This window comes from Coenobita brevimanus, chromosome 60 (genome assembly GCF_032717465.1).
Source record: "Coenobita brevimanus isolate Jiangsu-jjx chromosome 60, ASM3271746v2, whole genome shotgun sequence".
Taxonomy (NCBI): domain Eukaryota; kingdom Metazoa; phylum Arthropoda; class Malacostraca; order Decapoda; family Coenobitidae; genus Coenobita; species Coenobita brevimanus.
The window spans coordinates 16643365-16662683 of record NC_137013.1 but is presented as its reverse complement, the minus strand read 5'-3'; the positions used below and the strand labels follow the sequence as shown (position 1 = coordinate 16662683).

Below are 19319 nucleotides of genomic sequence, written 5' to 3'. Positions count from 1 at the left end.
GGGATCCTTCTCAAGGATCGCCAATTTAGATATATCTGGGGAGACCATAGATGTTAAGGTCGAAAATATAACTACTTCCATATTACACGCAGCTGAGGCTGCTATTCCCAAGACCTCTACAGTTCATGCGAAGCATAGAGCACATTGGTGGACGCCGGATTGCGGACAAGCATTAAGAAAACGCAATTGGAGATACAGGATTTTTGATAGTCAGCCCACTGAGGAAAATTTTATTGCATACAAACTGGCACGGGCTGAGGCAAGGAGAATAATAATAAGGGCTAAACGTGACTCATGGCGGTCCTTTGTGTCCACGGTGACTCGTACAACACCATTACGTAAAGTCTGGTCCACCATAAGAATCCATCCATCCATTGCCAGACGCCATGTATCTCAAACGGGGTGGTCAAGGGCTTAGAGTTAATTGTTTTACAGGGAGGGGCACTAATCCTCCACCAACCCCACTTGACACGTACGGATGCCAACAGCATTTGGTGTTCCCAGGCGGTCACCCATCCAAGTACTAACCAGACCCAACGTTGCTTAACTTCGCTGATCGGACGGGAAGCGGTGTACTCAACGTGGCATGGCCGTTGGCTATTAAATAATAAAGGCCCATATTTCCCAATCACCACCTTGCAAGTAAATAATAACATCTATGACAAGCCCGTGGACGTTCCTAACATCCTCGCCAGGAGTTTTTCTCATGTAATTAGCTCAGCCAATTATGACCCGCGTTTCCAACATCATAAACGCACGGCTGAGCTACAGATATTAGACTTTGCCACAGAGGACGTAGACTCCCCGTACAACCAAGAGTTTACGCTAGATGAACTGCTCCTTGCCCATAAATCCTGTAAAGACACCAGCCCTGGACCAGATACCATCATGTACAGTATGATCCAGCATCTTAATCAGGACAACCTGATTAAGATGTTAGCATTGTACAATGAGATTTGGGCGTCTTGAACGTTCCCAAACTCATGGCACTTGGCGCACGTCATACTGATACCCAAAGAGGCTGGTCGTCTTATGAATCCCACTTCATTTCGTCCTATTGTGTTGACTTCTTGTCTATGTAAGGTCATGGAACGTACGGTTAACAATAGGCTTCTTTTTGTTTTAGAGTCGAAGAATTTGTTAAATGATCAACAATGTGGCTTCCGTAAATACAGAAGTTCACTAGATCATTTAATGAATTTGGAGCATTGTATTGCAGAGGCATTTGCCAATAAAGAATTCATGATAGGGGTGTTCTTGGACATCCATAAAGCCTATGACATGACCTGGCGACGCGATATACTAATGAAGCTCTATGCTTATTGTTTAAGAGGAAATTTGCCTGTTTTTATTTCAAATTTCTTAAGGGACAGAACTTTCTCTGTCAAATTGCCCCATAACGTAACATCGGATATATTTATCCAGGAAAACGGGGTGCCACAGGGAAGTGTGCTTAGTCCTACTTTATTTAGTATTATGATCGATGATATTCTGTCATCAGCTCCCATCCCGAGGAATCTTAAATACTCGCTCTACGCTGACGATTGTGCAATATGGCACTCTTCCCGTAATGCACAATTTTCGGCTGGGCGGATTCAAGCAGCCCTTGACTCCGTCCACCAATAGGCCTTGCAGTGGGGATTTAAGTTTTCCGTCCGTAAGTGTGCTGGTATAGTCTTCACTAATTGTAATGTACCTAATTTGTGCTTAACTTTGGATAATCAGGCGGTACCTTTTCAAAATTCTGTAAAATTTTTAGGAATACATTTTGATCAAAGAATGAATTTTAAACTTCACGTTAATACTTTGCTTGCTCGTTGTGATAAACCTTTAAATGTCCTGAAGTACCTAGCGGGTACTACCTGGGGTGCCAACAGAAAATCTTTATTAATGGTGTATAAGTCCCTTATTTGATCAAAGCTAGACTATGGCGCACAGGTGTATGGCTCAGCATCCGATGCCACGCTGAAAGGATTGGATGTGCTACACAATAAATGTTTGCGAATGTGTCTTGGAGCCGTCCGGTGTACCCGTGTGACTCGTATGGAAGTGGAGGCGAATGTGCCTCCCCTCCGTATTCGCCGTGACCACCTGGCCTTGTCCTATTGTGTAAGGACATTTAGGAAAAGTAATATCGGCAATGTGGCCTGTACCCCCCTGCGTCAATACCACCACCTTCTGCGGGGGGTGCGTCGGCCACTTGCCGTTCGCCTCCACTTACTGACTCAGGAGCTTGGTGTGGATCCCAGTGACTGTGACAAGTTGGTGTTAAAATATATAGCGCCTTGGGAGCCACCTGCCTTTACTCTTGATGTTACATGGCTCCCAGCGCCAAAGGCCAAGGCGCCGGAGGCGGAGGTCCACCACTTGTTTCGTAACATCATCATTCGTCACTTGGGGTCCCACCAATTGTACACCGACGGCTCCAAGTCGAGTGAATGTGTGGGTGCAAGTGTGTGGTCGACTGAATGTGCCCTCAGGTATCGGTTGCCGACTCACACATCTGTGTTTACTTCAGAACTTTTTGCTATTGACAAAGCCATAGACTATGCTCTCAATTCTAGGCATGACTCATTTGTCATATTTTCAGATTCAAAATCAGCCCTTCAGGCAATTGCATCTTGCACTACGGACTCTCATGAGATCCAGGGCCGCATCGTTAATAAGTTGCATTCATGCAACAAGTCATTCACGCTGATCTGGGTGCCTGGTCATTGTCATATCTACGGTAATGAGCAGGCTGACTTACTTGCAAAGTCGGCTGTAAAGCTCGAGGAGACTTGGGACGTTCCTCGTGATCTACGGTCGAGTCTCTCTCTCGGAAAGAAATCAATAAATCTTCTGTGGCAAGGTCAGTGGGCCAGACTAAATATTCCAACTTGTAAGCCGTACCTGGGCGACTGGGACACTGCCAACCGTCCCATTCGCCTAGAAGAAAAAGTGTTGGCACGGTTACGGCTTAATGCCACCATTTTAACCCACATAAAACCATATATGGAAAGACGCTTCCCACCGCACTGTGGCATCTGTAATGCGGTGTTATCTATTAGTCATATCATCCTGCGCTGTCGGCGATTTATTCGTGAACGTGCTTCACTTATAAATTACTGCGGTGCAGAGACGTCCCCTTCACCCTTTCCACCATCCTGGGTGATGGGGACATTGTTATGACTGATAAATTGATGGCTTTCCTGAGAGAGACCGGACTGATCAGAGTGATGTGACTTTTTTACTGCGTGGTTATGGTTTTTATGAACAGTAAATATGTATATATTGTAATATTAATTAGGGTTGACAGGTGACATATTTTAAATAGTTCCTCCTCCCACCGATCTATTTCTAATATAGATGTCCCCTACATTAAGCCAAGTTCCTCGCCTGACAGTCACCAGCTGATGAGTGCAAGTGTGCAATATAGGAAGGTATTGGGCACTTGCAGTCGATGGTGGTCTGCTGGGCGAGGTTCTTCACTTTTTGTACAAATTATGTAAATACATTATATTAACTTGCTTAAGTTATTCTAATTAGGGACGACAGCTGACGTATATGGAAATGTTCCTGACTCGTCTGGTTCCCTTTCATATATTAATGTCCCCTATATTAGGTTGTGCCTCGACTGACAGTCACCAGGTGATGAGTGCAGGTATGTCATGTAGAAAGGCATTACATATCTGCAGTCGATGGTGTTCTGTTTGTCGAGGTATTTTTACCATTAGTGTAGGTCTAGTTATTTGTCTCTGTAGGATTTAGTATAGGTTAGCGATTTGTCTGTTAGGTGATTAGTTTTAGGGTCTTTAGATTAGTTTTCCTTTATAATATAAGGTATAAAAAATATAAAACCAAGAAAAAATTAAAAAGATAAAAATACAAAAAAAATAAATAAAAGAAAATTTATTTTACATATATATATATATATATATATATATATATATATATATATATATATATATATATAAGATTAAAATTAGTATCTATATATATATATGTACGTTTGCATGAAAGTGTGTATGTATGTATGCATGGAAGTGTGTGTGTGTGTGTATGTATGTATATATATATGTTTGTATATATATGTATATATGTTTAAATATATATATATATTGTTACGGAACAGAGAAAGATAATGTACACTTTAAGTGAGAATACTAAAAATCACTACTGTCCCGTAAAGTTCCAAGTTCAAAACAAAGAGTTAGGTAAAATTACAAGCCAAAGTTTAATGCTCAAACTAACAATAAAACATTCAGGACTCATAAGGATAATGTAATGGCAAAAACAGGTTAAATATATGGTTAACTGCAATAGCCTCTATTAACACGAAATTAGCAAGAGTAAATTTATCTAAGTCAGCCCTGATAAAATGAGATACCAGATAATACTCAGTGAATGCCAGATAAATAATTACAGATACAAACTATTATCAAAAATGACTGACATAAAGAACCCTACACGAATTACAAAAACTTCACTAGGCCTACAAATTAAACTTATGCTATACAGTACAAGAAAAAATGCAATAACAGTTATACTCAAATTACACACAGCTGCTAGATGGTTGGAGACTTCTTGAGCACTCACAATAATAATATCTGTACAGGGGAGGACAGAGATGTGAACAAAATGAGGAGCAGATCTAAGTGGCAATGATGCAGAGACTGAGCTCATTATATAGGGGTTGGCAGAGCTTGATACAACTTGTAATAAGGACGCGCAAATGAAGCCATGGGGACATAGAGTTGACAATCCCGCTCTGGACAACAGAGAGAACGACTTACTCTACTATAACGGTAGAAGGGGGGGACTGAGGCAGAACACGCTCGTGATCAAACATGCAGCAACTGTGCGTTAAAATTACACAAAGGATGATGAAATCATAGGCTATGTAACACCTCCCCACAAAGAAAAAAGAAATTTACAAAGGAAATTTCTTATTACTCTAAAACAATCTGTATATGGCATTACAGACCATGCAAAGGTCTTTCCTAATATTACAAAACATGAGATCTCCCTAGCACGTTCAGTCATAGGTACTTGCCAGTATCCCTTTAACAAATCAAACTTACTTATGTACCTAGCCTTTCCGATCTTGTCTATGCAATCTTCCACACGAGGGAGAGGGTAAGTGTCTGTTTTAGTTATCTGATTAACACGTCTGTAGTCAATGCAAAGCCGCTGTGACCCACCTGGCTTAGGGACCAGAGTGACAGGAGAACTCCACTCGCTCTGACAGGGCTCAATCATCTTGTGGTCCAACAGGTAGCCAAGCTCCTTCTGGATGAGAGGAACTTTCACTGGGTTCACACGGTAAGGAGGCAATTTAATTGGCTTTGCGTCTTCAACATCGACATCATGCATCAACACAGTGGTTCTTCCTGGAGTAGCACGGAACACTTGCGGGTACTCCTGCAGTAATGCCGAAAACTCCTGCCTTTCCTTGGGAGGTAGATGAGAAAGCTTAGTCTGGAGATCATTCATGATATCAGGATTCTTCCCCAAACTATCACTCAGGCTCATACTGCATGGGAGAGCTTCACTTGCAGACTCGGGTGGAACAGCTACAGTGCAGACTGGATTATTTTCGTCCCGCCTGTGATATAATTTAGCATGTTGATGTGACATAGTTGCTTGCTCTTTCTACGATCTGGTGTGGCGATGACATAGCTGACATCACTGAGTTTCTTCTCCACGAAATAAGGGCCACTAAACTTGGCTTGAAGAGGTTGCCCATGAACTGGTAGCAGAATCAAAACCTGATCTCCTGGCTGAAAGTGGCGTAACCTGGACTTCTTGTCATACCAAGTCTTCATCTTCTCCTGAGCAGCTCCTAAATTCTCTCTAGCCAGCTGTAAAGCAGTGGACAGCCGTTCTTTGAACTTCATCACATACTCCAGCAGGTTGACGTCATCTTCCTCCGACAGCCAGCATTCCTTGAGTATCTTAAGGGGTCCTCTTACTTCATGGCCAAACAGTAGTTCAAAAGGTGAGAAGCCCAGTGATTCATTTGGAGATTCTCTTGCAGCAAACACGACGAATGGAAGACCTTTATCCCAGTCTTTCTGATGTTCCAAACAGTATTTCTTGAGCATCGATTTCAGTGTTTGATGATATCTCTCCAACGCTCCTTGGGTCTGGGGATGGTAAGCTGAAGACGTGATCTGGGTGATGCCCAACTCTTTCAGAGACTGCTTGAAAACGTTTGACATGAAATTACTTCCCCGGTCTGACTGTACCTCCTTGGGCAGACCAAACTTTGTGAAGAACCCTAGCATTTCCTTAACCACGTTCTTTGCTGAGATGTTTCTAAGTGGAATGGCTTCAGGATAACGAGTAGCCATATCAATCATGGTCAACACATAAGAAAATCCTGAAGAAGTCTTAGGAAGAGGGCCCACAATATCCACCAACACACGGGTGAAAGGCGCCTCAAAAGGAGGAATGGGAACTAGAGGTGCAACCTTTTCGGTCTGATTACACTTCCCCACAACTTGACAGGTGTGACAAGACTTACAATACCAGGAAACATCCCTGAAGATACCTGGCCAGTAGAAGTGTTTCAAAATGCGTGCCACAGTCTTCCTCACTCCAAGGTGTCCTGCCAAACTGGAATCATGAGCCACTCTAATGATATCCTGCCTACAAACACGAGGGATGACAACTTGATGTACAACCTCCCATTCACAGTCGGCTGATGCTGTTGGGGGTCTCCACTTCCTCATAAGTACTCCTGACTTTATATAATAACAAGTAGAAGCACCGGCTGACTCTTCTTCACTGTAAGCAGAGTTAGCTAGACCTTTCAACTCAGGGTCAGCAACCTGCAACTCAACCAACTCTTGACGAGACAAATTATCAACACTACGGGGTACTGCCTCATCTGGTGAGTGGTCCAAATTAGCAAGAAAAGTGTCAGCTAGGATAACATCATCATCATCATCATTATCCTCTAAATCACCAGTAACTTTAGACTTAGCCCTAGTGACAGCACATGCAGGGAACACATCAGGGACATCACAATCCTGGGTCGCAGCCACTGGCTCACTAGACAACTGAGGAGCTGGACACACTTGACTTCCACCAATATCATTTCCAAGTAAGAAAGTTACACCTGACATTGGGAGTGTCTCAACCAACCCAACCATAACAGAACCATTAACAAAACCAGACTCTAAATTCACTCTGCACAGAGGAACAGAGAAGTAATTATTCCCTACACCTTGTAAGATTACAGTTTCATCAGAGGAATTAACATTAGAGCCTAGAACACTGGTCAGCATAAGAGATTGGCAAGCACCTGTATCACGATATATTTTAACTGATTTCCTGTCATTACTGTCCAGAGGACTGACAAAACCATCAGACAGGAAATTAGCACATGAACTCTTGAGAGTGTCACCCACGTTACTGCTCAAAAGAGGAGCTCCATCATGAGAATTTAAGTTACCCCTCAAAGCAGGTTCAGTTAACTCAGTTAAAGAATTCTGGGAACTCTCAAGAGTGGACACTAGACCAATTGACTGAATATTTAAAGACTCCTTTTTGTTCACATCACGCTGTCTCCTGAAACATCTCTCCGTAGTATGACCAAGCTTACTACAATAAGTACATTTACTTTTCTGAAATCTAGAGGTGAAGCTGGTATTTACTTCCTGAGAAACATCATCCTTATTCTCTTTCCTGTTACCTGTACTCTGAGTAGAGGCAACGTACTGACTCTCAGCTTTCCTTTTTCCTCTAAAATATCTCTTGTGAGTGAGAACATATTCATCAGCTAAAACTGCAGCATCAGACAAATTATCTATTCTTTTCTCATCAAGATATAGGCTTACATCTTTACTAATACACCTTTTGAAATCCTCCAGCAAAATCATCTGCTTAAATTTACCAAAATCAGAATCCACATTCTTAGAATTTAACCACTGCTCTAACAAATCTTCTTTGATTCTTGCATACTCAACATGGGATTGCTTATCTTGCTTGTAAGTTGTCCTAAATTTTACTCTATAAGCTTCAGGAACAAGCTCATAGGCCTTAAGAATCAAGCTCTTTACTACATCATAATTATCAGACTGATCCTGAGGCAAAGATGCATAAGTTACTTGAGCTTTACCGGTGAGAACAGTTTGAAGGAGTACTGGCCAATACTCCTTAGGCCAATTAAAACCTGTAGCTACCCTCTCAAACAACTGAAAATACTTTGTTAAATCAGATTCATTAAAAGGAGGGACAAGTTTAACATTTTTAGCCACATCAAAATCATCAGAGCTAGATGATCCAGTTCCACATTGTTTCATGCGATACTCATGGTCTGCCTGAATCCTAGCAAGTTCAACTTGTGCGTGAAATTCAGCCTCCTTAACACGAGCCTCCTGCAGGGCTAGCTGTAACTTAGCTAATTCAATCTGCGTTTGCTCATTTGGAGGAGTTACATTAAACAAGCTTTCATTAATCATATCAACAATTTGATCTTTAGAATGATGAGAGCGAACAACAATTCCCAATTGTTGAGCAACAAGCTTAAGTTCATTCTTTGTTCTGTTTTCTATATCACACACTGTTTGCACATTTGACAAAAAATCTTTGGCTTCATCAAGTGTAGAAATAGTAGCCATCATGAATATATCACAGTCACAAAATATCAAACAATATCCTTATGATAATATCCTGAATATCCTGATATGAGGTCGCCAAATTTATGTTACGGAACAGAGAAAGATAATGTACACTTTAAGTAAGAATACTAAAAATCACTACTGTCCCGTAAAGTTCCAAGTTCAAAACAAAGAGTTAGGTAAAATTACAAGTCAAAGTTTAATAACAATAAAACATTCAGGACTCATAAGGATAATGTAATGGCAAAAACAGGTTAAATATATGGTTAACTGCAATAGCCTCTATTAACACGAAATTAGCAAGAGTAAATTTATCTAAGTCAGCCCTGATAAAATGAGATACCAGATAATACTCAGTGAATGCCAGATAAATAATTACAGATACAAACTATTATAAAAAATGACTGACATAAAGAACCCTACACGAATTACAGAAACTTCACTAGGCCTACAAATTAAACTTATGCTATACAGTACAAGAAAAAATGCAATAACAGTTATACTCAAATTACACACAGCTGCTAGATGGTTGGAGACTTCTTGAGCACTCACAATAATAATATCTCTACAGGGGAGGACAGAGATGTGAACAAAATGAGGAGCAGATCTAAGTGGCAATGATGCAGAGACTGAGCTCATTATATAGGGGCTGGCAGAGCTTGATACAACTTGTAATAAGGACGCGCAAATGAAGCCATGGGGACATAGAGTTGACAATCCCGCTCTGGACAACAGAGAGAACGACTTACTCTACTATAACGGTAGAAGGGGGGGACTGAGGCAGAACACGCTCGTGATCAAACATGCAGCAACTGTGCGTTAAAATTACACAAAGGATGATGAAATCATAGGCTATGTAACAATATATATATATATATATATATATATATATATATATATATATATATATATATATATATATATATATATATATACACACACATGGCCTTAATAACCAGGGGCTTCGGCCCCAATGGTTGATAGGCCGGAAAAAAAAAAAAGTCGTTAGCTAACAGCTGCATTTAGACGGTTTCTTGGTGTGTTCTGCTCTCTGGACATTTTGAATGGAGTAAGATATCTGCCACACGTGAGTTACTGTTCATTATTTAAGCGTGTCAGGTCATGATATATCTATTAGGTTGTGAATTTCTGTGTGTGTGTGTGTTCGTCTGTTTGTTTTTTTCGTGTGTTTCTTTGATTTCTTCTTTGTACGTGTGTGTGTGTGTGTGTGTGTGTGTGTGTGTGTGTGTATGTGTCGCAAACTACCCAATCACCAAGTGGACAGGGTGCACGGCCTGAGTAAAACCACGATAGAATGATAATTGAGTGTACGACACGACCATATTGTACTATTTAGATTTGGAGTTACTTTAGCATATGAACATTTAAGGAGAGTCAAAACACCACGTACAAAATTAACATAATATATTAAACTACCTTAACTTACAACTAATACAGTGGGAAAACAAAACACAAAACATCACCCTGCCTACTGGACAAGAGCATAAACTTGCTAAAGTCCATCCTACATCCCTAACCAAGGACATACACAAACCTTAAACCTGGACGACCCAGAGCTAGCCGGCGTCACTGACAGGGAAAGAGAGAGAGAGAGAGAGAGAGAGCTCCGAGCCTCTGCGCCTGAGCTTATATGCAGGCCTACCACAACTTCATTGGGTCGCCAGTTCGTTAATTTAGTAACACCTTAACTAGCTAGTTATACACGTGGCGCGAAGGGGAACAATTAACTACACAAAATATGCGTCCACGTGACACCCCCCCAAAAAATGAATTTTTTACCAAGCCGGAAAAAGTTACTCTAATATGTACAAACATTAGAGGTACAAAAGTAGGTTTACTTCAATATTACAAAAATTCCTTAAACCTAAAAACATAGAATGGGTAAATGACATGGTAAATCATAGGGAACCTACACTCTGTTCACACTCTTGACAACGCATCTGCAATGGTATTGTCCTTGCCACGAATATGCTGCAGTTTTATATTATACGGTTGCAAGGCTAGAGCCCATCTCAGCACTCGAGCATTCTTAAACTTGACCTTTTCAATAAACACAAGGGGGTTGTGGTCTGTGAACACCGTGATGGGGAATGTGCTACTGGACAAATATACTTCAAATTTTTCTATTGCCATGACAATTCCAAGAGCCTCCTTTTCAACGGTGGCATAAGCCTTTTGATAAACCTTAAACTTTTGGGAAAAGTAGCATACGGGATGTAACACTTCACAATATTCTTGCAAGAGCACTGCCCCCACCCCTGCATCACTTGCATCGACTCTAATGATGAAGGGCCGATGTGGGTCCGGGGTTCGGAGCACAGGAGCACAAGCCAGCAGAGCCTTCAAACCCTCAAATGCCCGCTGACATTCATTTGTCCAATGGAACGTCTTCTTGGAGCTAAGTTGATCCGTAAGGGGAGCAGCGACCTGGGCAAAGTTCCTGCAGAAACGACGATAGTAACCCACCATCTCAAGGAACCTCATGGTAGACTTTCGGTCAGCTGGTGGTGGGTATTGTAAAATGGCATCTACCTTTGCATCAACAGGGGCTAGCTGGCCCTGCCCGACCACATGCCCCAGGAACACGACGTGGACGTGCCCAAACTCACTCTTGGCGAGGTTCACTGTGAGATTGGCTTCCTCCAGGACATCAAAGAGCTTTCGCAGCCTCTCAAGGTGTTCCTCCCAATTGTCACTCCAGACAACTAAGTCATCTAGGTACACACGGACGCCAGGCAACTCTGCAATCAAATTGTTCATTAGTCTTTGGAATGTGGCCGGGGCATTCCGCATGCCAAAGGGAAGAACTAGAAATTCCCAAAGGCCGCTTGGAGTGACAAAGGCAGAGATTGACTTGGCTTGTTCTGTCAAGGGCACTTGGTAATACCCTTGGAGGAGATCAAGCTTAGTGACGTAGCGGGCCGCTCCTAGGTCATCAATAATGTCATCCATTCTGGGTAGTGGAAAGGAGTCGGGCAGGGTAACAGCATTGACCTTCCTATAATCTACACAAAGGCGGTAACTTCCTCCAGCCTTGGGGACTAATACTACAGGTGAGGCCCAGGGACTCATACTTGGACGGATCAAACCTTGCTCTTTTAGCCTCTGCACCTCGGACTGCAGGAATTCCCTCTTCTCGGCACTGAGACGGTATGGAGCTTGTCGGATCGGAGGGGCTCCTTGAACATCCACATCATGGGTCAGCAGGGTACAGAGCCGAGGGGTGTCACCAAAGAGGTCTGGATGCTCCTGTAGAAGACAGTCAATATCGCCTGCCTGGGTGGGGGGCAGATGCTCTAATTTGCTCATAAGATTTGTTAGAATTTCACGATTTGACAGCTTACTGCCTACGAATGGTGTAGGGTCATTTTCCTCTGACTTTTCCACTACTCTAGTTCCTGTTAAGGTGACCTGTTCCACTTCCCTTCCTTGTGACTGGTCACGAGAGTGATACATTTTCAACAAATTGACATGGACACTTCGCCTTTTCTTCCGCCTCTCTGGCGTAGCAATGATATAATTAAGGTCTCCAACCCGCTTCAAAACATGATATGGCCCAGAGTACCGAGACTGAAGAGGCTGCTTTGGTACTGGTAGCAGAGCTAAAACTTGATCACCAACATGAAAAATGCGGGATTGTGCCTTGTGAATTTTGTCACAATTGTCTTTCATTCGTACTTGAGCATGACTGAGATTAGAATGGGCAAACTTTAATGCACGCTGCAAGTTGGAGCGGAACTGAGTTACATATGCAGCAATCGGTACAGTACTCTCGTCATTTATTCTTTCAAGACTTTGAGAGGACCACGGACCTGGTGTCCATAAATGAGTTGAAACGGGGTGAAGCCTAGACTCTCATTTACACTATCTCTAATTGAAAACAACAAAAGATCAATAGCCTCATCCCAATCCTGACCCGTTTCCAAACAATAAGTACGTATCATAGTCTTAATGGTAGAATGGAAACGTTCCAGGGCTCCTTGACTCTGGGGATGGTAAGCGGTTGACTTACACTGACGGACTCCCAGGGCCCTCATCACTTGCTGAAACAGCCTGGAGGTGAAGTTAGACCCTTGGTCGGACTGTACGATGGCAGGTAACCCAACCTGTGTGAAGAACTTGATCAGGGCCCTGACAACATTCCTACTAGTGATACTACGGAGAGGTATGGCCTCAGGGTAACGAGTGGCAACATCCATTATGGTTAATAAATACTGATTCCAGCGTTTGCTCCTTGGGAGAGGGCCCACACAATCAACAGTTACCTTACTAAAGGGCTCCTCCATGACAGGAATGGGCTGAAGGGGTGCAGGATTGACTTCAGTGCCTGGTTTGCCACTAATCTGACACACATGACAGGTACGGCAATAGGTACTAACATCTTTCATCAACTTTGGCCAGTAAAAATGAGACAAAATCTTGTGGTAAGTCTTACGGACTCCCAGGTGTCCACCCACCCCATCATGTGCCACCTTCAATATCTCAATACGTAGAGATTGTGGGACGACGATCTGATGGACTGTCTCCCACATGTGATTGGCAGGAGCCTTAGGTGGTCTGAATTTACGCATCAACACCCCCAAATTGAGATAAAAACAGTGTGGAACCTCATCTATTTCATTACCTTCAGTAAGCTGTGCAAGAAACAACTTACATTCGGGGTCACTAGACTGTTCCTGAATTAATCTCTCCCTTGTAATAGGGGTGCTACCAAAGTCAAGGAGACCAGAACTAGACTTACTGAGTGTATCATCAAACAATTCCGCAAGGGAAACATCTCCCTCGGGTGTGTTTTCCTCTGGCTCTACAGCAGGGGTATGTGCATCCAACAAGCTCTGGCTCTGACTACGAGTAACAGCACAAGTTGGGAAGAGATTAGGGTGCTTCAGCTCTAGGTCAGTAGTGTTGTTGATATCAACAGGTTTGTCTGAAACGATGGGGTTAGCAGTAACCTGGGAACCAGCTAAATCATTGCCAATTAATACTGAAATGTTCCTAACAGGGAGGTGATCTACTACAGCTAGTGTTACTGGACCTGTGACAAACACAGACCGAAGATACACTGAGCAAAGGGGATATCTAGCCTCTCCTGGCAGACCAGACACTAGTACAGTCTCACCTGTATAACAATCAAAATTGGGAACATCTTCCTTTAAAATGAAAGATAGATCAGATCCAGTGTCACGCAACACAACAACAGGAGCCGAGAATCTACTGGACTCATGTTTTGATAATACACCTCTTGAGCAGAATGGTTTAAATGATGGGGGTACTTCAAGGGAATCACCTGAATGTTCACATGGCCCCGAAACAAGTAAATCACTAACCTGTGGGTCACTCACCTCCACTGGTTGGGTGAGTGCACTGGCATGGAGAACTGCATTGCCCTGGGTGGGGCTGTACTTACTGGCCAACTTCCTACAGTCTTTTATGATGTGACCAGGCTTCTTACAGTACCTACAGAAGAGAGACCTCCTCACATCTTGATTAGTAACTCCACGAGTCTCCTCACCAGCGCACTCACCAGTGGGATCAAGCTTAAAGGAAGGTCCCTGGGACTCCGTCAGCTTCTTATTCAGGGGCCGTTCACTCTGTGAAGTGCTGGCTGGCTTATGCTGGGGAGCAGTCAACCTGTACTTGTGGAAGGGATCACTATTAGTTAGGGAGAAATGATCGGCAGCAATGCCAGCCTCGGATAACGTACATAACCCTTTTTCCTCCACATGTGACCTTACTCTAGCTGAGAGGCAAGATTTCACTTCCTCCAGCACAAACAACTCCAGCAAGCCCTCAACTGTCAAACTAGTCAACTCGCTCTCAACCCATTTTTTACAAAGTCGTTGTTTGCGGCGGATAAATTCTACATAAGTCTGTCCCTCTCTCTTACGGCAGCGGCGGAACTGTTGCCGATAAGCTTCGGGCACTTTCTTGTATGCATGCAATACAGTTTTTTTTACAAAATAATAATCTTCAATTTGAGTGGCATCCAGTGCGGTAAACACTTCCTGAGCTCTATCAGTAAATGAGCTATGTATTAGCAACACCCACTTATCCGGGGGCCAAGAATGGAGCTCAGCCGACTTCTCAAAATGGGTGAAAAAATCTTCTGGATCCTCCTCATTAAATTTAGGAACAAACTTTAATGCTGCAGCAATTGTGAAGGAATCTGTCTCACACTCAGGCGATGTGGGACTACGAGAGAGACGGAATCAATCATTGTCCGCTTTCATCCTCTCAACCTCAAGCCTTTTTTCCTCCAGCTCAATTTTCCTCAAAGCCATCAAATCACTAGGATGTTCCAACATGTTCACTTCTTCCTCACTGAAAATTTCCTCCCTCACCATGTGTGCAAGTACTAACTGCTTTATATCATCTTTCTTCAACCTAGGACGAAGCTCAAGCTTATAATAAGCTGCCAGCGCTTCCCACTGAACCTTGGTTAACCTAGAAAGGGCAGTCACTGTAGGATTAGAAACAAAATCTTCCAACACAAACATGATGGCGGCGAGAAGGGAAGGACAACGAAAATAAGCTAGCTAGCTAGATAGAGTAATCACTCAAATATCAGTAAACCACTTCACCTAGTGGGACAATAAACCTTTCACCACACACGGGAACGTAGCGCGCGCACACACACACACACACACACACACTACAAATATTACGTAGGGAATACAATGTCACCAGTAAAGTGGGAGTACTAATCTCTGCTGTACGTGGGTACGTAATAATCTCCTAATAGATCCAAGTAAAACAACTGGTATAGTAAATATAACGATAGTGGTGTGTATGGAGCTAAGACAACAAAACACTCCACAAAACACTATACACCACACTATCAAATAATACAGATCATACAATATACATGACCCATATGCCCAAACAGTAGAATAAACAAGAGTTGTAAAGCAACAACACTTTAGGAACAGTTTCGTGAACGGAACACAGCTCTTGAATGAGGTAACTGAGCAGGAATTAGCTACATGCGTATACACTAGTGCACACAATTAGGACTACCAGAGAGAACACTTGTTTCATAAAGCAAACTCAAATATGAGGGAAACAGTTGTTGCTAAAGGCTGAATTGCAATGCACAGGGAGTACACAGGAACGTGTAATGTAGCTAAATATACAGGCTAGTATACATATTCAATCCCGGACAGGCCCCCATTTGTCGCAAACTACCCAATCACCAAGTGGACAGGGTGCACGGCCTGAGTAAAACCACGATAGAATGATAATTGAGTGTACGACAAGACCATATTGTACTACTTAGATCTGGAGTTACTTTAGCATATGAACATTTAAGGAGAGTCAAAACACCACGTACAAAATTAACATAATATATTAAACTACCTTAACTTACAACTAATACAGTGGGAAAACAAAACACAAAACATCACCCTGCCTACTGGACAAGAGCATAAACTTGCTAAAGTCCATCCTACATCCCTAACCAAGGACATACACAAACCTTAAACCTGGACGACCCAGAGCTAGCCGGCGTCACTGACAGGGAAACAGAGAGAGAGAGAGCTCCGAGCATTTTTTTTTTTTTTTTTTTTTCCCCGGCCTATCAACCATTGGGGCCGAAGCCCCTGGTTATTAAGGCCATGTATATATATAAATATATATATATATATATATATATATATATATATATATAATTATATAAAGATATATATATATATATATATATATATATATATATATATATATATATGTATATACAATTAAAGATATATACATATATATACAAACATATATATATATATATATATACATACATACACACACACACACACACACACACACACACTTCCGTGCATACATACAGACACACTTTCATGCAAACGTACATATATATATAATAATTTTAATCTTATTTATTTTTTTATTTTTTTATTTTTTATTTTTTTATTTTTTTTCTTGGTTTTATATTTATTATATCTCATAATATAAAGAAAAATTAATCTAAAGACCCTAAAACTAATCACCTAACAGACAAATCGCTAACCTATACTAAATCCTACAGAGACAAATAGCTAGACCTACACTAATGGTAAAAATACCTCGACTAACAGAACACCATCGACTGCAGATATGTAATGCCTTTCTACATTACATACCTGCACACATCACCTGGTGACTGTCAGTCGGGGCACAACCTAATATAGGGGACATCAATATATGAAAGGGAACCAGACGAGTCAGGAACATTTCCATATACGTCAGCTGTCGTCCCTAATTAGAATAACTTAAGGAAGATAATATAATGTATTTACATAATTTGTACAGAAAGTGAAGAACCTCGCCCAGCAGACCACCATCGACTGGAAGTGCCCAATACCTTCCTATATTGCACACTTGCACTCATCAGCTGGTGACTGTCAGGCGAGGAACTTGGCTTAATGTAGGGGACATCAATATTAGAAATAGATCGGTGAGAGGAGGAACTATTTAAAATATGTCAACTGTCAACCCTAATTAATATTACAATATATACATATTTACTGTTCATAAATACCATAACCACTTAGTAAAAAAGTCACATCACTCTGATCAGTCCGGTCTCTCTCAAGAAAGCCGTCAATTTATCAGTCATAACAATGTGCCCATCACCCAGGATGGTGGAAAGGGTGAAGGGGACGTCTGCTGCGCCGCAGTAATTTATAAGTGAAGCACGCTCACGAATAAATCGCCGACAGCGCAGGATGATATGACTGATAGATAACACCGCATCACAGATGTCACAATGCGGTGGGAAGCGTCTTTCCATATAAGGTTTCATATGTGTTAAAACAGTGGCATTAAGCCGTAATCGTGCCAACACTTTTTCTTCCAGGCGACTGGGGCGGTTGGCGGTGTCCCAGTCGCCCAGGTACGGCTTACAGGTTGGAATATTTAGTCTGGTCCACTGACCTTGCCACAGAAGATTTATTGATTTCTTTCCGAGAGATAGACTCGACCGTAGATCACGAGGAATGTCCCAAGTCTCCTCGAGCTCTACAGCCGACTTTGCAAGTAAGTCAGCCTGCTCATTGCCGTAGATACGATAATGACCAGGCACCCAGATCAGCGTGAATGACTTGTTGCATGAATGCAACTTATTAACGATGCGGCCCTGGATCTCGTGAGAGTCCGTAGTACAAGATGCAATTGCCTGAAGGGCTGATTTTGAATCTGAAAATATGACAAATGAATCATGCCTAGAATTGAGAGCATAGTCTATGGCTTTGTCAATAGCAAAAAGTTCTGAAGTAAACACAGATGTATGAGTCGGCAACCGATACCTGAGGGCACATTCAGTCGACCACACACTTGCACCCACACATTCACTCGACTTGGAGCCGTCGGTGTACAATTGATGGGACCCCAAGTGACGAACAATGACGTTACGAAACAAGTGGTGGACCTCCGCCTCCGGCGCCTTGGCCTTTGGTGCTGGGAGCCATGTGACATCGACTGTAAAGCCGGGTGGCTCCCAAGGCGCTATATTTTTAAGCACCAACTTGTCACAGTCACTGGGGTCCACATCAAGCTCCTGAGTCAGTAAGTGGAGGCGAGCGGCATGTGGCCGACGCACCCCCCGCAGAAGGTGGTGGTATTGACGCATGGGGGTACAGGCCACATTGCCGATATTACTTTTCCTTAATGTCCTTATGCCGTAGGACAAGGCCAGGTGGTCACGGCGAATACGGAGGGGAGGCACATTCGCCTCCACTTCCATACGAGTCACACGGGTACACCGGACGGCTCTGAGACACATTCGCAAACATTTCTTCTGTAACACATCCAGTCCTTTCAGAGAGGCATCGGATGCCGAGCCATACACCTGTGCGCCATAGTCTAGCTTCGATCGAATAAGGGACTTATACACCATTAATAAAGATTTTCTGTCGGCACCCCAGGTAGTTCCCGCTGGGTACTTGAGGACATTTAACGGTTTATCACAATGAGCAAGCAAAGTATTAACGTGAAGTTTAAAATTCATTCTACGATCAAAATGTATTCCTAAAAATTTTACAGAATTTTGAAAAGGTACCGCCTGATTATCCAAAGTTAAGCACAAATTAGGTACGTTACGATTAGTGAAGACTATAGCGGCACACTTACGGACGGAAAACTCAAATCCCCACTGCAAGGCCCATTGGTGGACGGAGTCAAGGGCTGCTTGAATCCGCCCAGCCGAAAATTGTGCATTACGGGAAGAGTGCCATATTGCACAATCGTCAGCGTAGAGCGAGTATTTAAGATTCCTCGGGATGGGAGCTGATGACAGAATATCATTGATCATAATACTAAATAAAGTAGGACTAAGCACACTTCCCTGTGGCACCCCGTTTTCCTGGATAAATATATCCGATGTTACGTTACGGGGTAATTTGACAGAGAAAGTTCTGTCCCTTAAGAAATTTGAAATAAAAACAGGTAAATTTCCTCTTAAACCATGAGCATAGAGCTTCATTAGTATACCGTGTCGCCAGATCATGTCATAGGCTTTATGGATGTCCAAGAACACTCCTATCATGAATTCTTTATTGGCAAATGCCTCTGCAATACAATGCTCCAAATTCATTAAATGATCTAGTGAACTTCTATATTTATGGAAGCCACATTTTTGATCATTTAACAAATTCTTCGACTCTAAAACAAAAAGAAGCCTATTGTTAACCATACGTTCCATGA

The 19319-nt window shown here is 42.4% G+C and overlaps 1 protein-coding gene and 1 non-coding gene across 2 annotated transcripts; both read right to left on the bottom strand.

Annotated features, from left to right (window-relative positions):
- Positions 1–479: 479 nt before the first annotated feature.
- LOC145403486 (5S ribosomal RNA) lies at positions 480–598 on the bottom strand. Its single transcript, XR_013898006.1, has one exon. It is a non-coding gene; the product is annotated as a 5S ribosomal RNA (ribosomal RNA).
- A 9952-nt stretch (positions 599–10550) lies between these two features.
- LOC145403302 (uncharacterized) lies at positions 10551–15127 on the bottom strand. The gene is made up of 3 exons (XM_080275105.1): positions 14991–15127; positions 12643–14822; positions 10551–12442 (listed from the first exon to the last, which is right to left on the bottom strand). Exons 1-3 carry the CDS (start codon positions 15125–15127, stop codon positions 10551–10553), a joined length of 4209 nt encoding a protein of 1402 aa, XP_080131231.1.
- Between the last annotated feature and the right edge of the window lie 4192 nt (positions 15128–19319).

Bases quoted from the DNA above. Each gene is read 5' to 3' on its own strand.
- LOC145403302 (XM_080275105.1), bottom strand. From the start codon at position 15,127: ATGTTTGTGTTGGAAGATTTTGTTTCTAATCCTACAGTGACTGCCCTT. The intron at 14,823-14,990 runs GTTAGTACTTGC...TCTCTCTCGTAG, and splicing joins AAGAAAGATGATATAAAGCA to TCCCACATCGCCTGAGTGTG. The intron at 12,443-12,642 runs GTAAGTCAACCG...TATGGACACCAG, and splicing joins GGCCCTGGGAGTCCGTCAGT to GTCCGTGGTCCTCTCAAAGT.